This window comes from Centrocercus urophasianus, unplaced genomic scaffold (genome assembly GCF_019232065.1).
Source record: "Centrocercus urophasianus isolate 14NV4802_14NV808 unplaced genomic scaffold, USGS_Curo_1.0 seq_7, whole genome shotgun sequence".
NCBI classification, from domain to species: Eukaryota; Metazoa; Chordata; class Aves; order Galliformes; family Phasianidae; genus Centrocercus; species Centrocercus urophasianus.
In genome coordinates this window covers 3,629,179-3,652,873 of record NW_024885310.1, presented here as the reverse complement: position 1 = coordinate 3,652,873, position 23,695 = coordinate 3,629,179, and the positions used below count along the sequence as shown (strand labels likewise).

The following is a 23,695-nucleotide window of genomic DNA, read 5'->3' as shown; positions in this document are numbered from 1 at the left end:
GAGCCCTTCAGCACCAACGGCCGCGAGCTGCGGCGCGAGGCGCGGGCGGGAAAGCGGGGTGGGAAAGTGGGGCACGAGCCGGGGGCACGAGCCGAGCGCGCGGCGCGAAGGGGGCGCGAAATGGGCGCCAGGTGAGGGCGTGGCGCGAGCGTGTCCCCCCTTCCCCCCGCCCTCCCGGCACCCCCCACGCGCCTCTCCCCTCCCCGAGGAAGCGGAAGTGGGTGTCTCGCGGCACCGGAAGCCGCTCCGTCTTTCCGGTGCGGCGGCGTGCTCGGGCCGGCCGCGGCAGCCTGTGCTGCAGTCATGAGCGTCCCCGCGTTCATCGACATCACGGAAGAGGACCAGGTCAGCTGTCGGGGGGCGGCCCGGCGGAGCTGCGGGCAGGCGCGGGGCGGCCGGGAGGGGAGCGAGAAGCGGGAGGGCAGCCGTTTGCCCGCGGCGGGCCCCTCCGCCGCAGGAGCCGGGCCTCAGGCTGGGAGGCGGCTCCGGCCCTGGGAGGCCCTGTCGTGCCGGGGTTGCCGCGCTCCCCGCCCAGCGGCGCAGCTCGGGTGGGAAGAAGCGCGTTAAAGAAAGCCCGGGTTCGGAGAGACGCCTGGTCTCGGCGCTGCCTCTTGAGGAGCTGCCACCTCCCTCATGCTTTGCTCTGTGGTCTCTTCTGCAGTGCTTTGTTATGAAGTGATAACTACTTCAGTACTAAAGCAGTACGTGTCATGGGCTTCGCCTGTTTTTGTCTTTGACTGCACTCTGTAGTAGTGGCACGTACCCACTGTGAGAAAGCTCAGCAATGAGGTGATGCTCTCAGTTCCTGCCTCACACTGAACTGGTGTTCGGGTTATATGCTGTTGTTGGGGAGAGGGCGTGCTATGGGATACTGGGTGATGCCAAACAAGGTCAGCTGCTGCGTGAGCAGCAGGGGAAGAGAAGTGATTGTGGAAGAAAAATCTGTAAGAAATTCTGTTACTTTAACATTGCTGTTCACAAACCGACTGTTGTGGGTGTTTCTTTTAAGGCTGCAGAACTTCGAGCTTACCTGAAGTCCAAGGGAGCTGAAATCTCTGAAGAAAACTCTGAAGGGGGACTTCATGTTGACTTGGCACAGATCATTGAAGTTTGTGATGTGTGCCTGAAAGAGGATGACAAAGGTTTGTCACTTCAAGTGTCGCCAGTTCTGCTAAACATACCGCAATTCATGTTTTCAAATGAGTAACCGTGAGCAGAATTTAGAGCTGTGTCACATTGCTTGCATGTTAACACATGCGTATTTGTGAAACTGCAGGTACTTCCAGCAAGGCCATGTGAAATTTGCATTTGCTCTGCCCCTCCCTTCTTCAAATGTCTGCTGCCCTTTGAAGGAGTCAGCAGTGGAGCGAGGCTGTGCTTGTTATGAAGGCACCTGAGTTGTATATGAAACCAGTTTTCCCTCTGAGAGTTGTTTGATAAAGACTCAGGGCTAGTTAATGTTTCTGGTGGCAGATCAAACAGGTAGCAAAACAATCAAGACTAAACGTCTGCGACTAGGAGACCAGAAGACCACATTGAGCCAAATCTCTTGTATATTCTGAAGAAAACATTGGCAATGTTGGCGTTTTATCTTTTGCAGTATTTTGCAAAATGAGTATGCACAGCAGAGGTAACTGCAGCACCAAATAGCTGCTACTGATGATGAGGGTTGCTGGCAATTCTAAGCAGCTGCATATTTTGTTCTGTGCAGATGTTGAGAGTGTCATGAACAGCGTAGTCTCTTTGCTTCTGATCCTGGAACCCGACAAACAAGAAGCACTGATTGAAAGTCTGTGTGAGAAGTTAGTGAAATTTCGGGAAGGAGAGCGCCCGTCCCTCAGGCTGCAGCTGTAAGTATTTCACAGAGAAAGGTGAGGCAGTGCTATCTTGCAGAGTGAGTGCATTATTTTGTGCATCTCTCTAGATCATAGCATAGGATGTCGGATTAAGATTTGTCTGTTGGAGGGAAAAATGTAAAAAAAAAAAAAAAAAACGAAAGAAAACCAACCTGAATACTACTCATCATAAAATCAATTACTGTTGTACTTTCTCTGCTAAGTATTGTGAACTTAAAAATGCACAGAGCTTTTGGCTTCTCTGCTGGAACCTGTTATAAAACTGAACACTGTTACAATTCAGCATGGACTTATGGTGCTGCCAGGTGCTTTGTACAAGCACACGCATGACTGGAAACGTTGATACGCATTCCTTTTTTCCTAAATGTTTTCCTAAGCCTTTTTAACTCAGTTTTTTGTTGTTTGTGGTTTAGACTGAGCAATCTCTTCCATGGTATGGATAAGAACACTCCTGTGAGATACACAGTGTACTGCAGCCTTCTTAAAGTGGCTTCATCATGTGGTGCCATCCAGTACATTCCAACTGAATTAGATCAGGTAATTACTGTGGTGCTGCAGGTGGTGGCCTCTGTATTAACCGCACTGCATTTCACTAAGTATTACTCGGAGTTGACACAGGCCATCTCTTCCTGCTAAAAATTGCTAGAGCCTATGAAATAGAAATGTAGAACACAAAACTTTTTACCTTTTAAAGGTCTACATGTGGAATCTAGATCAAGCTGCCGTTTATTTTTTGTCTCTGCTTCTGCCCGTAGTTCCATGGGTGTTTCTTGCGATACAGCGACAGCGAGGAGCTTAGATCAGGAACTGGGGACATGGTGTTGCATGCTCTGGAATCACAGTGTAATGGAATTTCTTGTCCTTAAGGAGTAACACAGAGAATGCAGACTGAAACTTCTGCATTGTACATGGGGAGCCTGCTAGTCAGAGGATGCAGAGGATAGATCTCTGTGAAAGATTATTTTGAATCCTTTTCTGCTTGAGAGTCAATAACTACAGTTTTGTTTTAGCTTTTTTCCAGTGCTTCCTTTTCACTTGTATTTTACTTAGGTCCGAAAATGGATTTCTGACTGGAACCTCAGCACAGACAAAAAGCACACTCTTCTAAGGCTGCTGTATGATGTCCTCGTAGACTGCAAAAAGAGGTATAAAAAACAAGGAATAGATCACTGCATTTTACATTCATGTATTGCAAGTCATATTAGGAGAACTATTTCTCATGGCACTTTTAAAATTAATCTGAACTAATAATTCAGTCCAAATATATCTGTTGCTTTCTCTTTTGTTTTAAGCAGTCTTGCATTAAACCGTTTCTTAGAGAATATTAATTAGTAGCAAATCAGCTACAGACTCCCAAAATAAAACTATTCCTTTTTGTAAATGTTAATCTTCAAGCATGGTAGTGTTATGCCAGGTTTATTAGGCATAAGTTTAATTGCACTTTTGACGTGTTGGTGCATGGCAGTGCTGTCTCTTTTAATGACTTTGGGAGGCTTATCAATCACAGTTAACGGAATCAGTCTTCTAATATAAACATTACCTTTAAGACAAAGATTTCTAGCAGTCATCAAAATTAATGTCTGCAGAATACCTGCTTGACTATTTTAAATCATTATCCTGGATCGTAAGAGGCATCTTTGATCTAACAAACTTGGCAGACCAGTGTGTTCTGGCATGTAAAGCAATGCCGTCTGTACCGTGCCTGTAAATTAGTGTGAATCTTAACTGAGAGTTGTCATCAATTAATCTTGGATACGTGATAGGGTGATTAGAATGTATTGGCCAGGGCTGTTGATACAGGCTGAAGTGGTTGCAGCGTGTATTCCACAACTGTATTGGTCTGTCTAAACTGTCCCTGCTGCGGGTTGTGGCAGGAGGGAGAGCAGCATTTCCTGTATGTGCATGACACTGTACTGCTGCAGAAGGAAGAGCTTCTTCCCCCATCCGCTTGTGTGCACATGCTGCTGCAGGCACTTGTGCAGCTGAACAGTGGATTGGATGGGGAGGTGACCTTTCTGCGGAAGAAAGGCAGGTGTGGAGCTGTCACAGTAGGAGGAGAGTTTTTTCTGGCAGGAGAGTTAGCTTATTCTGGCCTCGTGCAACTGTAGCCTGCAAACGCTGTGTCAGCAGAGCAGGATCATTTTTACTGAATCTCCGTTTAGGGGTGATTAATCCTCATGGAGTTGTTACTCTGAGCTGCAACATGAAGGCAATTTCCTGTCATTAACGTTAAAATGCTTTTGCATTGATGATGCTTCATAACAGATTTAAACTGGTCAAAATCATTGCAAAAATGTTAATCGGACTTCATATACAACATAGCACTTCTGTTTTACAGTATTACACTCATAAGCTGTAATGCTCTCACTCCTGAAATATTTCTCATCCTATTGATTTATTCAGAGGTTTTAATTAGCTCTTCCCGTATTTCGTAGCGAATTATGTTTTAACTAGTTTTACTATCAAAATATGTGAATTAAACTTCTAGCTTTTGTTCTCGGTGCCACAGTAAGCTTACTGCCAAGATTATTCAGCAGTTAGCTGCCCAGTTTCAGAAAAAAATGACATTTTTGCTTACCAGTAATATTTTTTAAGTGAGGCATTAAAAACTTCTACAAACTGTAATATATTACTTCTGCACTCAGTGTCCTTTCCATCTGTTGCAGTGAGCTTTGCAGTGAGTAGAGCAATTTTTCAGAGCACTTACACTCTTCTCCAGGAAAGAAAACAAGAAGTGACCCCAGCACCTTTGACCTGGTTCACTCTCCTGGATCAGTGGGCAGTATTTGCAATCGTATGGGAAACGCACAGCAGCATTCCAGCTGTAGCACACAGGAATGCTGCTCGGTGCAGCGGTATGGGAAGATAAGTGGGAACTGAAAAATAAGCAGTAAAAATCATACCTCAGTTACTTTGTTGATTTATGATCAAGGAGAAAAAAAACGTTGAAAGGAATGGAATCTTGGTCCTTTGGCTTCTTTTATGTTTTAACTTCAGTTCACGTGGCAGAAGAGATGGCTTTCCCCAGCGACCTTGGTAGCAAACAGCTCCTGAAAAGCTTGTTTTATTGAATCTTTTCCATCCCTGATGGAAGTTTCTTTTTTTCTGATGATCAGAATTGCCTTGAGCTCTTTGAAGAGGCACTCTTATCTTTCCATCGATCAGCTAAAGAAAAATCGGTAGTGGCAGCTGGAAAATTGACAGCTGGTGTCGCGTGTTTCTGGGTTCTTGTATTTGGCAAATGAACTTTGCCAGAGGTTAGTTACTTTCTCTGCTGCTTATGATTGATCCTTGCCATAAAGGTTCTATGGTAGTTTTCTGTGTCAGCTTGCTTAACGTTCAGCACTTGCGTAGCTGTGTTGGTATGAAACTGCAAAGTAATACAACCTGTTTTCTTTTCCAGTTACAGGTGAAGTTTTGCAGGCAGGCATGTCTTGTTTGTAGCTTAAGAGTTGTGTTCTCCTACGAGGCCCTGAATTTCATGCCAGGCTCCAGCCCGATGTAGCTTAGAGTTTTAGCAGTGACCTTTGGCAAAATGGTGACCTGTCTTAGTGCTTTAAACACCGTGATGTGTAGTAGTGGTGTGATGCTGAATAGATTCAGATGAAGGAATAAAAGGAGTAGAATGATCCTGACATATTTGTTGAGACTCAGAAGAGTTTCACACAGGAAGCTTGGGAGCAGAGACCAGGCAGGGGATGTGAGCCCAGCGAGGTGGTGGCTGATGCATTTCAGCAGTGGCGACAGCAGCGTGAAAGACAAGCCACGTTCTGGTCAGCTATGCAGGTTTTTACAAGTGCAGTGTGCAGGCTCTTGTTCACCTCTGGCAAAAATGCATAGCAAATGGCAGTGATTGTGCTGAAAGTTGTGTTTTGTAGCTGGGAATTTGATCCATTAGACAGTGTTACTGTGCTCTTTGTAGTTTTTATGGAAATAAATAGGAGGGATTCGTTTTGAAGCAACCTTTGTATGTGCAAAGCTGTCTAAATTTGTTTTATTTCACTGTTACGTGGCTATCTGTTCTTCTGCACAGCAGTATCAGGTGCCATGCCAAAGCATAGGCTGACCTCTTGAATTAGAGATAATGCCTTCTTCCCGTGATGTCTGAGTATTTGCACTGCACATCTGTGAGAGCTGGGAGCACAAAAACATCGGTGGTATCTTTGGGAGCACAAAACTTCACTCTACAGAGAAGCTGTCAAATAGCAATTTTATGAGTTTTATGATAAATACCCGTATAAAGGTAGTCCTGTGCGACCTGCTGTAGGGAACCTGCTTTGGCAGGGGGGTTGGACTCGATGATCTCTGGAGGTCGACTGGAATGCTGTTAAATTTCTTCACAGGGGGAAATTCCCTGTATCTGCAATTGAAGCACTTTGAAGGAAGAATGTAGCTTTGCATTGTAGCTCAGAGAGAACAGCATCCTTCCTTCCTGTGCCCTCAGGAAGTACTGCACGAAGGGGATCCCAAGGATACCTGCACCAAAGCAGTTGCCAGACTGTATGAATGCACGGGGAATTTCTGCAGAGCTCCTGTTCTTGTTACCAGGTGTTGGTTGTATCTGCACCCAGACCCTACTGTGTCCATATTAAGTACTAAGGAGGCATCAATGAAGTCTGTTATCTGTCTGGACAAACTATCGCAGCTACTATCCTCATAGTTAATGAGGATCCCATAAGAAATAGGATGATGCTTTTTGTGTTTTGTTTTATGGCTGAAGACTTTGTAAAGAAGCATCAGAAGTTGCTGGCCTCACTAGTGGTGAGAACTTACGCATAAAAATAAAGAAAAATTAATTGAAAGGACACAGTCTCTTTCTTATCTGTCTTGGAATGGTTCGCAGTAACACTGAGGAGCTGTTTAAAAAAATCATCTGGGTAGACAAGGCTCAGAGTTTACTCCTTTTTCTTAGAATGAATGCTTTTTTTTCCCAGAAGCTGTCTGTCAGCACAGCGTTGGGAGCTGCTTGCTTCATGGCAGTCTGAGTTGCTTGGATTGCTGGCCACTTAACTGCATCAGTGAAACGAGCAGCTCTCACTCTGAGTACTTGGAGACAATCTGTGAAAGAAGAAAAGGGAGCTTTTACACAGCTATTTTTCTGACCATAAATATTGTTGAAGATATGCCGTCTTACATTTGAAATAAACTTTGCAGTGCTACTTATTCTGCAATGATTAAATCCAGATGTGCATAAGAGGAGCGTTCTAGTGAACCATATAAAGCTGTTCCTAGCTCAGAAAGCTTTTTCCATAACCAGCAGGTAATTTATCAATTTAAGAGAATGAAATGAAGGGTGAAGATAAACATTTTATAGAACAAGAATTGAAAGAATACATCTAGTTAATTTGTTCTTTCCACTAGAATTAAAATGGATCATCTACATCTTTTCAAGTGTAATTTAACTTGACCTGCAACATCATGACGGAATTATTTAAATATTTGAGTGTTTTGGAAGTAGTTTTTCAGCAATCCTAAGGTGACTTTGTTTTTCTTCTCCAGTGATACCGCAGCAAAAGTAATGGTGGAACTGCTGGGGAGTTACACAGAGGACAACGCTTCCCAGGCTAGAGTTGATGCTCACAGGTAATGCTGCCTTCCTTGGCTTCCTCACAAGTTTTTACTGTACTGCAGTATCGTGTCGATGGCCTCGTGTGAAAGAGGATGGAATGGCCTTGTTGGCAGGGGCCTTTTTTCTGTGGCACTGCTGGCCTCGTGAAGAGTGTGCAGCCTATGGTAGGTTTGGGTGTTTCTAGGTTCACTCCACAGTGCAAGCACTCAGGAATAGTGCTGCTCACTGCTGAACTTTTGTAAAATAGGTGGTTTACATCAGGTATCTCAAAGTATCCAAAGTTGAATTGGCGTCCTGGATTTCAGATTTTTTTAATTTTTTTTAACTTGCTGGTTATTTGAATCTTTAACTTAAACGTTCTTTTCAGATAGCACTTTCTATTGAAATTATTGCTCTCTTTTCTAGGAGCAAATGCTAAGAATATGAAAAAAAAAAAAAAAATAAAACTACTCTGTGGATATGCTGGAAGTCAAATTGGTTCTTAACAGTGTGTTTTCCCAAAGGCAAAATTCTGCATTCTGCCTGCCACTGCTCTGACCAACGCAGGTTTTTAATGAGTTACATAGATCTGCTGTGTGTGAAATAGCTTGTACGTAAGTTGGCAGAAAAATCAGGACTCGTTTTGAAAATTAAAACATCTGTGCATAAGAAAATGAAAACCTCAGTGAGCACCACGGAGGCCTTTCGGGTCTCAGAGAACGTTCCTCCTTAGAGCTGACTGCACTGCTGAGTCCAGGCAGACTTGAGGTTCTTCTGGGCGTGCGTTACGTGGCAGGGTTGTGGTGTAGGCCATCAGCACTGCTGTAGCACTAACAGTCTTCTGATGTGCTGTCGAGCAAATGCTTTCATCTAGAGTTCTAGAAACACTTTAGGACTGTTTATAGTCTGGAGCTGCAACTGATAAATCATGGGTCTTGCAGTGTTTGGTATTGAGGTTTTCTCTGCTTTATGTCACATGTTCAAGTATAATTAATCTTCCTAAACGACTTAATTCTATGAAATTTTAGGAGGACAGTAAAAACACCACGAGGAATGAAGGTTTGGCTGTAATAAATGTACAGTTGGATACGGTAGGTTCATCTGTAGTCCTACCACCTGGCGAACTTTAATTGTGATGTGGGGCAGAGTACTGAGCGTTTGCTCTCTTGTTTTTTTCCAACTGTGAAGCAAAGATTAAAGTTACTTAGGAATGTGACATGCCTCATATGTAAGCGTAGTTGACAACCCTGGAATATCTCCTGGAAAGCAAAGAAAAACAAATGGAGTTGCATTTAAAATGTGTATTGCTGTGCAAGTAATTATCTTTCTTTTCTTATTAGATGTATTGTACGAGCATTGAAAGATCCAAATACCTTTCTCTTTGACCATCTTCTCGCCTTGAAACCAGTCAAATTTTTGGAGGGCGAACTTATTCATGATGTGAGTAGCTTTCTTTTTGGCAAGCTGGTTTAATGTCTTAGGAAGCCCTTGCTTCGTTAGTGTCTGTGGAAATTCATTGGAAGAGTGGTCTGCGTCATTAATCTCGAGTTGCAATGTACTATTGTTTAAAAAATGTTCTTAGAATCAGAAAATTAAAATGTTACGTGTAAGATGTGTAATAGAAAGCTTCCCTTCAGAAGCTTTGGAAGATGAGTTACAAGTTGCACCTTCACCATGAATTCTTTTGGCAAAACTGTCTTTCTGATCTGAGAAAATAAGCACAGCACAGATTGCCTTGGCTTTCAGTAGGAGACTTTCGAAGAACTGCAGCTTTCATTGTTGTGGGGGTTGTTTATTTGTTGGTTTTTTCCCAGTTCAGTAGTGTTTACGGTGTTTTATGTGTCTGTGCATTCTCCAAAGAGGGAAAATCTTTAAACTGTTCTTACATTTGTTTTCCATCTTCTAGCTTTTGACAATTTTTGTAAGCGCTAAGCTAGCATCCTATGTCAAGTTTTATCAGAACAACAAAGACTTCATTGACTCCCTGGGTAAGTTTTCAAGTCGTTGTATTTCTGACATGGCTTAGATTATAGAACCTGCAGAGGACTTCAGTTCCAACCCAAATATCAAAGACAGAATTTTAATAGTGATTTTTTTTTTTTCCTAAACAGTGGATCAGACTGCAACCTCTCAGACTAAGTGTGGTTTGTTAGATATGCTAGAACAAGCTGTTTTAGGGGTTCCAAATAGAATCTGTTCTTCTCCACTTCATTCCCTTAAACCCTTCGGGAGGGAATATTTACTGCATTGGTACGTCAGGCTGGGTCGGAGATGACAACTCCAATAAGCGAGACAGCAGCTTGTGTAAATCTCTTAACAGTGTTTTTTTAATGATCAGTAACTTTATAACAGCAAATACCTCAGATAGTTGCCCTGAACTGCAAGGTAAGAGATGCAGGCAGTGTGCTGTGTGCGCGTGTGCTGCTGCGTTAGACCTGGCGAGTCACAGTCTGTCCCAGTTAATTTGTTTCATCACATGGAGCGATGTGATGGAATGTTAATGTCAGCACCCTCTTTATTTACACACTGTGGAAAAAAGGAGTAGTAATTAACACTGTGACACTCCCCCGTTGATGTGTAATTGACTGTTTCAAAGGAGCACTGGTTCATAAGCTATTGCGTGCATTAAAATTACGTTTTTTATATTCCAGCTTTTTAGGACAGGGGTCAGTGACAATGCAGAAATTGCTCAATGATGCAGATTTTTTTATTACTGCATTAAGGTTTTGACATATTAGTAATGAATAAATGTTTCCATAAAATCTGATTATTTTTTTTTTATAACTTTGATTTTGAAATGACACTTGAACACGAAGTGAATGCATTTGAATAAAGGCATAGTTTTGCTAAAGCTGAGTTTAGTGCAGCCTTTTAACATATGCATTATTTTGTTTAATGGAGTGTGGTATAATTCTGGGAATAATTACCCTCAAAGCTTAAAAGTGCTGGTACTCTGAGTGTTAAAATAATAGTTTTGTTCTTTTTTTTGAAGATAAAAATTAGCAGCAAGTTTTCAGTAGTTTGTACATGTGTGCACAGGATAACATGATCACTTGTCTCTCTATCTAAACATTCACTGTGTGGACATTCTATACTTTTCTTTCTAAGGGGAGAGATTTTTTTATATAGCAGTTACTTTTATGTGTTGGAATGGTTTATCAGTTCGGTACTCGCCCATGGAAGTATTTGCTTAAAATGCAGCTGTGCTTATATCTGTACATCATACAACAGTCAGCATTTATTTTGCTTTGCCTTCCTGTATCTACGTTTAACTGTGAGTATAAGGTCTCCCTATTTTCAGTATGTCTGGTATTCAGGTGATCTAGCAAAACCCTTCAATATCTGTACAGCTGTTTTGAAAAACCACCTTCCGCCTTGCCTTGATTTCTCACCTTCTTTGTGGTGCACTCAGGAAATTCTGAATGCCTTTCAGCTATGGCTGAGGTAGAGATTCTGAAGCAGTTCCAACTGCAATGCTTGGATCTTGGTCTACTTCTTTCAGCTGTGCTTTCTGAAAAGCAGTGGCAGGTCAGTGCAGAGCACAGTATGATTGTTTGAGGAGGCATTCAGCACTGCTCTAAAACATCCAGATCTGTTCCCCAAAACACGTGTGTTTAATCATTCTCTTTCTCTCTCTCCCAATTCTCTCAAGTGTTGGGCTTCAAATAAAGAAGGATGTTGATAATTTCAGAGCTGTTGCAAAATCAGCTTTATTTGGGTCAGAGCCAGTAAAGATTGGTCCACGAAAGCTGTGCAGTGAAGGCTCCTACAGGTGGCTTCAGTTGGTTACAATTTGTTGTTTTATTAATGCTGACAACTTAGGCCAGCAGTAGCATTGTCTGTGTCAACTGAGTCGCCCTAACATGTCCACATTTAATCTGGTATTATCAGCAGCCTTTTTCAGAAAGTTAATCAGCATCTCATTTGCATTTGTTAATTAGGGTTAATGTGTGCTAATTGATTTTTTGATGCTTGTAGATTTCCATTAAACTCAGGTATATTTTCTGATGCTCCTCATTCGTATGAGTTATAGTGATCACGTTTTTGTTGAATTGGTGCCAAATAGGGAGCCTGCATCATAATTACAGCTAATTAACACAACATGATGTCCTCTACTAATGTGCTTTCCTATTAGAGTACGGATGTTATAAATTCCAAACTTAAATATTTAGTGAAGCCGTGTGGATGCTTATAATGTCACTCCAAAACCAAATGATTGCTGCTCATTTTAAAGGAACCTCCAGTGAAGCCTAGTTGGTGCCATGGAGAACTTGATAAAGAAAGGCCTTGGCTCATCCAAGGGCAGCTCTGTTCGCCTGCAGAGAGAGAGAACTCAGCTTTACCTGTGCAAGCCCAGGGTTCTGTTCTTAGAGTTGCCATTCATACTACCCTGCAAAAGCTCTAACACATCTTGGCACCTGTTTACATGCTCTTGCAGAGCACTTTTTTTTTTTAGATAGTAGAAGCAGTGAACATGCATGTAACTCAGTGCTTTTATAATACAGTGTAAGCAGCTACTCAGGACACGTGTTTAGGGGACAGAAATGTTACGCTGCTGAGCCATGACAGTCTTTTAAAGTACATACATGTGAACGAGCAGTGAGGCTGGAGGAAGGCTTTCACATCACCAGGTATTTTTCTTGCAGTGCACTGCTATGCTTCCTGATGATCCAACTGAAAACATCACCTGTGCCCTTACAGCCCAAGTTCTGATGATGTCCTCAGGGGTTCAGAAAACTCTGCACTCTCTTCCTTTTGGATATTCATTTTACTGACGATTGGGTCTTGGTGAATTCATGAGTAAAGTAGGTGCTTTAGCAAGGAGGATGCAGGAATAAATATTACCTCAAAAAACATTGATAAAGCCAGGTAGAATGTTTTCACTATGTGAAATTCTAAATTATTGGAAGAATATGTAGTAAAAACCATGAAAAGTAAACTAGGTATTCTTGAATTAATATCCATAAACCGTCAATACTTTTCACACAGGCTTGTTGCATGAACAGAATATGGCAAAAATGAGGCTACTTACTTTCATGGGCATGGCTGTAGAGAATAAAGAAATATCATTTGACACAATGCAACAGGAACTTCAGATTGGAGCTGATGATGTAGAAGCATTTGTCATTGATGGTAAGAGCTGTACCAAGTACTTTATACAGTGCTAATGAACTGTACCCCATATAGTCTTCTGAGCTAACACTAAACATTGAGAGAAGTGTTCAATTCTATTCCAGTACAAATGTATCTGTAAAACTTTTGTGCTTGAATGTATGACTTTGAAAGAGTTACTTTCGTAGTCATGGGAAACATTTCAAATAATTGTCTAATAAATTGTTTACAGGTTTGTCACCTGGTGTTGTTTGCTGTCATTAAAACTATTGGTTTGTAGGAGTATTTATTATTATTTTTATAAGCTTCTTTAATAGTTCAGTTTGACATCAATAAGAGCAAGATGCATCCATCTTATAACGTCATTTTGCATTTCTGCCTATTGAATTGTTAAAGCTGGCAGCAAAACTGTGTTAGGTGAACTACTGTTTTATAGGAGGCTTATGCAACATGACATCACCCTATCTTGAAAATAGGGCTTAAAACAGCATTTCTTTTTTGCAGCTGTAAAGACAAAGATGGTATACTGCAAAATAGATCAGACACAGAGGAAAGTAGTTGTCAGGTAAGACTTAATTCTTCGTAGCATTTTGTAGAACTTAGTATGTTCTAATTATTTCACTTACAGTTGTAGAATATTTTAACTAGAGGCAAGGTATTGTTCCTAGCACTTGGTGATAGTTAAGTAGTTGCTATTTATCATAATTTTATTAAAGCTCAGACTGAATGTGATTAGCTTATTTAATGAAAGAGTCCTATTTTCCAGCACATTTCATTTAATGACCTAATAGTGACAAGAATACTAATGACTAGCATTGCTTTAAATATTTGGGAAGGCTACAAAATTCTGTAACTGGTGAAGTGCAGCTTCTTACAGAAAATAAAAACTTCCCTGCTCACGTGTGAGATTTAAGTAATGCTGTAAAAAATTGCTAGGCGAGTATTACATCTAATAATCACCTGATCTTGTTTTACTTCTCTAGTCACAGCACACATCGGACTTTTGGAAAGCAGCAGTGGCAGCAATTGTATGATACTCTAAACACCTGGAAACAAAATTTGAATCAAGTCAAAAACAGTCTTCTCAGTCTCTCAGACACCTAAAGCATAACCTAGAATCGTCTTGCAATAGATACATTTTATTCAAAACCTTGACCATGCGTGAATGTTTCCAAAATGTATACAATTGGTTTGAAGAAGATGAGTATTCTAAAGTGGAACAGAAAAGCAATAAAATGTGGGAAGATCTCTTGTTGATTTTCTTATATAATTAGAAATAACTGACAGTAGCAGTATCCTGTTTCTTTTGTTCTTGTTATTTATTTAGGTTTCTCATATGAAGATTGCTGTTTGACAAGAGGTAGGGGGGGAGGGAGGTGAGGAAAGTGATGGTATAAGTAACTGAAGTGAGAGGTTACTGTTATCCTGGAGGAGGAGGAACATGAACCAGAAGTGAGACTTTGTAAGTCATACCCCAGTTTGAGTGGGGAAAGAGGGATTGTTTTCACAGAACCTACTATAGCAACCCTAAGTGGCATGAGTCCATAAGAACAGTTATGTTTTGCAGCAGTGTTCAAAAACAGAGCAGTCTGTCAACACAGACTAGAAGATCTGGGCACTGGTTTAACACTGTGTAAAGTCTTATTACAACATCTAACTTGTGAACTTTTAACTTCAGGCCAAATTCATAACAACTTGCTTGCATTTGATTGTAGAAACAGATTAATTAATTAGAGTTGCATCTATTTTTAAACAAACAGTGTTTAGCCTGTAGTAAGCGTGGAAGTACATGAATATACACTACATAGGAATAGCTCTACCAACTTGGCTTATAGAAGTGGTTTATCCATCTCCTACCACTGCTTTTTACTGTCTTCATGTTTTCTTTTTCTTGATGAGCAAAGTCTTTCCAAATTGATGAATTTCTCAATTTCTTCTGTTTGATTTTGTACAGTGGAATTATGAGTAGGACATCTGTCCTCCTCTCCCATCGTTCTTTCACTTTGTGCTGGAGTTACAGTCATGGGAGATGACTTCTGCTCATTCAAAGCAGTAAATCCTTCTTTCACCTGTCAGAAAAAGAAAAGAGTGATAGTTAAAAAAATTCAGATACAGATGTTCAGATTGCTCCCAGTAATGTGACATTAAGCACGCAGGGAAGCGTGAACAGAAAAATAAGTCAATTGGAAAGAATGTTTTATTTGAGATGCTTACTTCAGCTCGAAAATGGAAGACTTGATAAATTTGTAAACCTAACCTTCACACAGGACTTGATGCAGAAGAGAAGGAATAAAAAAGACAACCTTGCACTAGAATGCAGATTAGCAAAATAAATAGTTCAATTAAACAGTTTAATGTTGCAATTGACACTTCCAGTACTGTGCAATAATTTGATTAACTAAACCCAAAATCATGAGGTTTGTAGTGTTAACTCCCTCTCTGCTTAGCTTAGTAGGTGAGAAAACAAACATCATTAACTGAAGCAAGGTCTGTAAGCATTTGGCTTTACATGTTAAAGACCTTTTTGTTCTCTGAATAGTTTTATATATATCCAAATCGAGCAACAAATCAGGGAAGCAGTTTTTTTGCTTGAACAATGAGCTTTCTCCACATAGCTGTATGCTGCGTGCCTCCTGGAGAGGCCAAGATGCTGCAGCAGCCACAAGCTCACAACAAAACGGGTTACATGGAGCCAGCACTGCAGTGGTTCTTGAGATCTCAATGTAATGTCCAGGAAGTTGCATGCTAGGGCGATTCTATTTGACATGGATTGTGAGGTGAGGCCCTGTTGAGCCATTTTTGAACACTGGGTAACTGGCCTAACTGCTTGTAAGCCACAGTCTGAGGGCCTGTTTTCAGTTTAGCATAGATTTTTTTTTTAAACAGACTGAAATTTAAAGAGGGGTAATTTGTAGTGCATCACTACATGCTGCTACATGGACTAATAATTAAAAGACTTTCCTTCTGCAGCATACAATCATTTCTTGAAGTTTAGAATACAAACAGTGCACATTGTTCAATTTACCTATTGGAAAAAAAATGCTGCCTGTCAAATTAAAAATCCTCAGCATTTTCACAATGAAATACAAGTAAAGCAAGGCCTCTTACTGCCCACACTGTAAAACAGGGTAAGTTCTCTTTAGTACCACGGGGGGGACATGTATGAAAACATACTTATTTTAATTTTCTAAGTGCTGCGTTTTGGTTAAACGAGATTATCCAAGTGGAAGAAGGCATAAGTCTGTCCTGTTATAAATGTGCAAGTTGGTCAAAACAACTAAACTGAGCAGAAAAAATAACTGCTGAGCCTCCTCTTAATCTCAACAGCTTTTACACGTCAGTCATAAAAATGACAAATTTAAAGAAAGAAGGTATTAGAACAGCACCAGTACAAAAGGGAAGGAGTGGTCTGCAATGTCCCAGGCTGAGACTTCATAGAGCAATTGCTTGGAAAATAATCTAAGGTCAAATCAGCAAGGCATGCTGTTCATGTCTATCTCAGCTTTTACTTAGCCTGCACATAGGGAGCTTTAATTTGGAGGTGATGTAGTAGTATAACCACCAGCAGACAGTGAAATACAGCTTTTTACTTGCTGTAAATCAGGCACTTTAGTCCACCTCTTTCCAGAATTCTCAGCTGAAAGTATAGAAGAATAAGCAGGGAAGAGCAAGAAGAGTGTTCTCATCAGTTCTTGGCTCCACCTCAATAAGAAAAAAAAGCAGGAGGCACAGTATTACCACCACATTTGGTATTCTGCAGAAAATCCACCTCATTCTCATGCTCAAGTATCGTTACATGAGGAAGGTTGAGTAATTTAATAACAGTAGTCTTAATTTCAGAGAACATGAATGCTAGCAGCACGTAGTAGTAAACGTGATTATGTTTAATAAAAAACAGTCAGTTTTGTCCTACTATGTCTGCATCCTGGTCTCAAATCTCATCCAGAAGAGACAGCCCAAACTGAGATGCTCCTCTAGAAGCTCTTCTGGAGAAGGAGGCCCCTTGCAGTTGTAGATTATTCTATTGCTCTTGAATATGATTAGGATTTAACATGGATCTAAGAATGCAGTATGAGGCATTGCTAGTGTCACCCTGAACAAACCTGTCTTCCTGGAAAACAACAGCTTGCTTTTCTGTGGTCTGCTTTTACACACACACCTGGTATCATAACACTAAAACAGTAAGGCAGCTGAACACGTGGTATTCTGTCATTGCTGCATGGCATAAACTGATGGGCTGTCGTTCATAGACTGGCTGAATTTCTAAGCCATTCACAGACTTTTTTAAAAAAATAAGATGTTCCTATCAAAGAAAGGAAACAATGTTTTTATACTTCTCCATGCTACTTTTTTTTGAAAAGAAAAATCTCTAGGTGATGATTTTTATTAAGGTACACAATGAACTACCCTCTTCTTCCCCTCCCAAACAGACTGGTTAGCATCTGTTTGATTCATACGCTGTGACTTTTTCCTGCTGCTTTCTATCAACCTTAATTGTGAAAAATGGTGCCTCGTTGCCCTTTTGATATTATTTTGGAGATTGACTCAGTCTTAAAGTATCCAGATGTGTACAGTTGTACAAATATCTGTGGAATTAGCTCACTGAGGTCTGGTCCGCAGTATTTTTAATTGACTTACATGTTCTGTGGGAAAAGAAGAATCATAAAAAGTCTTTGGCATAGCATTCCATTCTTCAGTAGGGTCTCCCTGGGGGTCTTGGTGGATACCAGAGGTATTCCAAGTGTCGGCGGCTCCGTTAGAACTGGTAGAACCTGATTGACGAAAAGGAAATGGTAACAACTGCAATTTAGTCTCCAGGCACTAATTGTCAAGTAACTAAATTTCTGGCTTACCTCTGATGTTAAAAAAAAAATAATTTTGTTTTAATCACTGAATCTCTGTTTCAGGCTTTTCCCTCATTTTTCTTTCAGATTCTTCTGCAAAGATGAGGTACTTTCCTATTCTAGTCAAAGATGTTTCGTGTCACTTTCACATATTACATTAACAATATGAAAACTGGGGTTTATACAAAATAAGCATTTTCGGTATGCTGACTGAATGTACATTTTATTAAACAGCACACCTCTAAGACTCACCTTCTGGTAATGATTATAAAGTATTTAATTACTGGCATCCTGACATAATATTGCAGGATGACTTGTAATAGGGACATTCCAAATACAAAGCTGTTTAGACAGACAACATCCTTAAAATAAGGAGTCTTTTCTTGTAAATAGATAATATTTCATGAGATCAGGCCATAGCTCTATGCTGAAGGTACAAAGCACAAACAAGTGGATAGACTGTAGCAGTGTAAGGCTGCAGTCCTGCAGTGGCTTTATGCACTGCTAGCAGCCTCCACTGAAGCCAACATCAAACTACTTGCAGAATCAAAACAAGCATACTTCAAAATTACTTATAATGCAGTCACTGTTTTTTTTTCTCAGCATAGATGCCTGTCAGTTACAGATATAATAGTAAAATCATTACTTTGCAGAAGCAGATAGGAGGAGAGTTCTCCAGGAAGGTTCTGCCCACTCCCAGTTAATTCCTCTACTCAGTGCAGTGTGGCTGCTGGAACAGAAATGTATAAATAGCAGATTGCGTTGTCGTTGGGCAGTAAAAGGAGCTCCCTCAAACAGGATTACTAAACCTCAGTGCTCAGTGTTTCATGTGGCTAGCTGTGCCTTGGTGAGGAAAAATAAAAGCAAACATAGGAACACATCCACGCTGATTCCACCCCTGGTTTGCCATTTGGGAAAATATTTGGAAAAAAGAACCACAATAAGTCTTGGAAGTTGCAGTGCTGAGTGTACTGCAATGACTAATTCTTAGGTGCCCTGTCAGTAAGATTTTTCTGCTCTCCAAGAGGCAGGCAAGCAGAAGTAGGGCCCTATATAAATTAGGCAGTACAATGAGAGGGAGAGGCAGATCTGGGACCCAACCCAAGATCTTCAGCTGTGAAGTTTTGCCAGAATTAAAGAGGCCTGGTGACTGTACTGGTCACTAGGTAACTCATTTGTGGAAGCACAGTCATATGCAAATCCCCACTGGCTCCTTTGGATGAACTTGTTAGACTCACTTCTTGGAATTACCCTACTTTGCATACAAGAAAAGAAGGAACAGCACACGGATTAATTTCAGATAGCACAATCTGTTCTAGCAGGAAAAAAAATCCATGTGCAACATCACATAACTGTGCATGGATTTTCTTGAAACTGCTTCTGAAATTCATGTTACTAAGAAAAATGAAGCACTGTCTTGAGATCAGGGTTCTGCAACCACTACTATTGTCTCAGTGACAAAGGCTCATCTGAAACTGAACAAAACTGAACTGAAAAACTTGTGTCAGTGTACAGAAGTACACGAGAGCTACGGCTACGGGAACAAAACAACCTAAATTCAGAACACCAGAACCATGTTAGGAAATCAGGCTGCTGGTTTTCCAAGTCATTGCCACTGGCTGCCAAACCGTGGAGGAGTCAGGGGGCAGGGTGTCCATTCTGCTCTTCATACACGCAAGCAGCAAAGATGAGACACACACACACCCTGTAACGTAGTCCTGGCTCTCCTGAAAAACATCTAAGCACCCAAAGTTCCATTTTGAACAAAGTTAGGGGCTTTCAGTTCTTCACAGACTAAGAAAAGTTTCTCCAAACTTGCAGAATACAGGGATTAAAAACAACCCATATACAAGCTTTATTTTGAGAAAGGGAGACAACACCGATACCATCTTTTATTCTGTCCAGTTACTGAAGTAGAAGAATAGATCTAAATGCTGCAGTTGATATACTTTGGAAACAGAGATTATATGTATTATTTTACTTTGGCAAGAGACTACATTTAATTAGCAGCTAGTTTTTATTGTAAAGCAAATCTAAAATTGCACCCTTCCACATTTTTGTAATCATTCAGAAACGTGCAGTGAAATATTTACTTTTTTGCATAGACAAAACACTGCTCAGAAAATGACCACCAGCAACAAAAGATGGACGAGCCCACTGAGCACTCCTACCAGCCAGCTGTGTTGTACAGTGCCTCCAATGCTATCAGCTCCTTTCACATTCAGCTCGCTCAGATGGTTCCAACTGTCCATCTGAACCAAAGATGGACAATAAAAATGGGTAAGTTTCCTCTAACCACGATTCAAGGGAATATCTGTGGGTTCATAAATCACCCTAATTTTTTTTTTTTTTAATGTGAAATGAGAGCACTGAATGATTCTGAGAACCTGCTCAGTGCTTTTCAGATCACATGCAAAGCACTGATGAAATACACCCTGCATTAGAGTTACAAACACCTATAAAAATTCCATTTGAAACTGCCCTGCTTTTCTTTCACAAAGGAAAAATGAACAAAAGTTTATTTAATCAAATAATTAATCAAACAAAAACTGCTTAGCTACATTTATAGGATAAATTGAGAACTCTCATAGTATTTTTCACTCTTCTTCTTACAATGAGCTTTCTACAATTACACTGCACTGCTTAAATGCAGAAATTTTGTAATTTGGTAATTTTTAAAACATGTTTAGTGCAATATACAACAATACACATGCAATATCTTAACAATATCTGTACTTCTCTTTCTTACCTGGACCTGTTTCTTTCCTGCCAACATTCTCACCGGTGTTCTGAAATGCTCTTGAGATCACCTTTCTGTTTCCCACTAGACACGGCAGTTTCTCCTTTGAAACAGAAGGTTCTTGGGATGATGAAGTCCACGTAGTCTGACTTCTCATTTGATTTACTCTTGAACAAGAGCTGAGCTCTAGAAATTTGAAGCATACTGAGGTTTTCTCAGCTTTTTTATCTGAAGTTGAAAGATCAAAGGATGACCTTCCACTTACATTTACTAGATTTCCAGATGTTCTCATGGATAAAGAGCACGATTCTTTCAGGTGACCCTCAGCAGACTTCCTTCCTGGAACTGTACCGTGCAGCGAGTCTTTCTTCTGTTTTAACACAGTGTTATTTATTGAATTGTCATTAACGTCCAGGGAACGTCCATTTTTGATGGACTGTTTCTGAATTTCTTCATTAAGTTTATCGGCACCAATTCCATTTTGAACAGTTGTGCCAAAATCATCTGCCTTCACTGGAGTCACAGCTTCAGCATCCAAGGTACTTCTGTCACCTCCTGATTGCTCAGTGCTGTCATGTTCAGGTCGTTTGCCGTGCACATCACCCACATTTATTCCTTTATTTATTTTTGGAGGGCATACACTGTAAGTACCTGTAAGAGGCATGTTATTACTATGTTCTTTTGCAGCTTGATCAGTACTTGCATTATCACGATTAATGGCTAGTAAATTTTGAGCATCCACTGCTGGAAAACCAGTATGCCTTAGTGTACCACTTCTGTTGCTGTTTGCAGCATTATCATTGTGACTTTTGACCTCAGCATCTACAAGCATCTGTTTAAAAGGAAATTTATCTCTAGGTAAACCACTCAGCTGTAACAAGCTTTTTTCTATCTTACACGATCTGTTATCCACATCGTTGTCACTGCTCAGCAAGTTACATTTCTGGTATTCTGTCTGATAATTTTCTTTAGCATAAGATAGGATGCCGAAATAGAATTCATTCACTTGATGATTACCTGCATTTCTTTCACACACGGCACTCTTCTCAGTGCAGACAGCTGCTTCACACTCTTTTTTGGATGCTTCGGTTGTAAGAACACTGCTGTTGAGTTCTATGAAACTCGACTTTTTGTCTGCCTTAGTACAAACTGATTCACGTGTAGTGTTGCACAGTTCTTGGTTTCTAGAATTCATCTCTTGAATTACATTTTTCTCACAGACAATTACTCTGTCAGTAGCATCTAAAAGAACCTTGCTTGTTTCTGTGTGATGTGCTGCTGCTGGACCAGTGCTGTCCTGTAGCTTTTGTTGTAAATTCGCACTGTTTCCCTCCAGCAGCACTCCACATGTTGTTCCTAGGCTTTCTGCTTCTTTACATTCAGTGACATGCATTTCTGAGTCCTGTCCTGGGGTAATTAAATCAGTATCTGTGCAGAGGGTATTCCTGGGAGAAGCCTCCCCCTGCTTCCCTTCCAGAGGGCTAGCTGCATTGATTTCATCCTTAGAACTGCTGTCAAGAACTTGCAACTCTGTTAGAGTAAGTGCATTTCCTAGTTAGTGATGGATCACCAACACATGAAATAGAACATTGTTATTACAGATTTCTAATTAAGATTTCTAAAATACTGACTTAACATTAGTATCAATACAGATTCTTCTCTTACATTACAGTAATATTTCAATCACATAAAAATATAGAAAAAATTACTTAAGATAAATATTATTTTATCATAATTTGCTAAACACTTATGAACTGTTCAAAGAGAAAATATCTTAACACTCTGTGCATTTTAGTTACTGATTGTATTGAAAATCTATTGAAATATTTCCCAACTAGTACTTACATTATTAAAAGGTCTTAATTGGGAAATTATAACACTTAAATCAACCTGCTTTTTGTGTATTGTGTATTTACATAAAGTTTGTAAGCAGTCTACTACTATTTATCTTCTTGAAAGTGGCATGTTTAGTTAATAAGAACCACACCTGCTGAACTATGTTCATACAGCAAGGAACATACTGTAATTTGATGGCAGTGAGCCAACAAGGAATAGCTAAAGCACTTCACTATCTGAAAGGTGTTTTCTGAAAGTACACGCAGATGGTATGAGCACTGATCCTATAAGGCAATCATTTTACAGTTAATAACTGCTTAAGTTCCCACTCCATTTCTACAATGCAGCAAAGTATTGAAGACTATATGGTCTTTAGGCTTCAAAAAAAAGTCACTTACTAGAGTTCATCAAGCTCTTTGTATAGAAAAGCATCATGATCATCCACGTGAACAAACACACTGCAAGCACTCTTGGGCCTGTTTTTATTGTTTTACAGGAAAGGGGAAATCTTTCCTGGGTTTTCCTTCCAAACTCCTCTGTATACATTATTCTTCCTAACCTGTGCCCACTCGGCTGGAACACAGGAGGAGGTATTTTAGCAGCTTGAGGAGCAACAATACAGAGCTTGATGTCCCAGGGCAGCCACTAGAAGCACTGTGATTTCCTACAGAGCCTTGGGAATTTATCACAGACTGGCATTACTGACATCAAGAATTTACTGCTGTTAGAAACACATTTAATTTGGGATTCAAACATTTTCTTATGCTATACTGAAATATTTATCCCTTTATCAACAATACTACTTATCTCTTCTAGCCAGGTAATCATATTACTTTGTTCTATCTGGAACTCTTCAGTGCTTAAGGAGAAGTTCACCGCGTTTTTTACTTCAGTTTCATCTTCATGTCCAAAGTTATTATCTTTTCTTAGTATAAATGGCATACAATCATTTTCTTTCTGAATAGTCTGTATTTCACTGTCTTTTGATTGTTCTTGACCACTCTACATAAGAAGGAAAAAGATGATACATATTTTAATAACCTACTACAGTCTCTGACTCTGAATTCATTTCACAATTCTGATGGAAACAGAGGACCATTCTCCTGAAGCATATAAAGTTAATGTAAATGGAGGGGGGAAAAAGCTGGTTAGGACTGTAGAAGAGCAGGAAGTAGATTAAGCCTTTCTAATCTCTGATCACAGTCCACAAAAACCAAATTACACAAGTCGTCGGTTTTTCAGAGGAAGGAAGATGTTTTCTATGTGCACTGACTGGATGACGCCCTCTGCCTGCAGGTGAAATCAGTGACCTGCCCAGTAATTATATGTAGAAAACACCCACACGATCGCTAATTACGCTCAAGCTCACACGCACCTATTACCACTTTTTATTTGTTCCCACCTCACAAACCAGCTGGGATTTTTTTTACTCAGTTTCATATGCAAATAAGACTTAGGAATTTGCTCTTTGCCCATTCCTCATTCCCTCCCAGGTGGATTTTGAATCTGAACAGTCGAATTCAACAGGAGTGGAACCCTGAAAGGTGTCTAATTCCATTATATTATGTTAAAACTGTCAGCTAAATAGTGAAGAAACTACCTAAATGAACAACCATCCACCCTTTCCCATAAAAAAAAGGAAAAGAAGAAGCATCCATCCTTTATCTGCAGCTGAAGGCAGGAGCACATGCTGGCTCAAATAAAAGTAGGTGGATGTGGGAGGGAGCAGGGGCACTGCTGACTCCATAAAAGGAGAAAG

At 40.3% G+C, this 23,695-nt stretch overlaps 2 protein-coding genes across 2 annotated transcripts in view; one reads left to right on the top strand and one right to left on the bottom strand.

The window, feature by feature from the left end:
• Positions 1-238: 238 nt before the first annotated feature.
• On the top strand, positions 239-13,764 carry EIF3M (eukaryotic translation initiation factor 3 subunit M). The gene is made up of 11 exons (XM_042837208.1): positions 239-345; positions 1,010-1,142; positions 1,712-1,850; positions 2,270-2,393; positions 2,907-3,001; positions 7,356-7,439; positions 8,745-8,844; positions 9,311-9,392; positions 12,394-12,537; positions 13,021-13,081; positions 13,500-13,764. Exons 1-11 carry the CDS (start codon positions 304-306, stop codon positions 13,618-13,620), a joined length of 1,125 nt encoding a protein of 374 aa, XP_042693142.1. The 5' UTR covers positions 239-303; the 3' UTR covers positions 13,621-13,764.
• CCDC73 (coiled-coil domain containing 73) overlaps positions 13,628-23,695 on the bottom strand; it is a 53,812-nt gene continuing 43,744 nt past the window's right edge. The window contains exons 18-21 of the mRNA XM_042837217.1: positions 22,770-22,938; positions 20,110-21,630; positions 17,155-17,288; positions 13,628-14,585 (exon numbers count right to left, since the gene is read on the bottom strand). Of these exons, the coding sequence (XP_042693151.1) occupies positions 14,370-14,585; positions 17,155-17,288; positions 20,110-21,630; positions 22,770-22,938 (2,040 nt within the window). The 3' untranslated portion in view covers positions 13,628-14,369. The remainder of the gene's footprint in view (positions 14,586-17,154; positions 17,289-20,109; positions 21,631-22,769; positions 22,939-23,695) is intronic.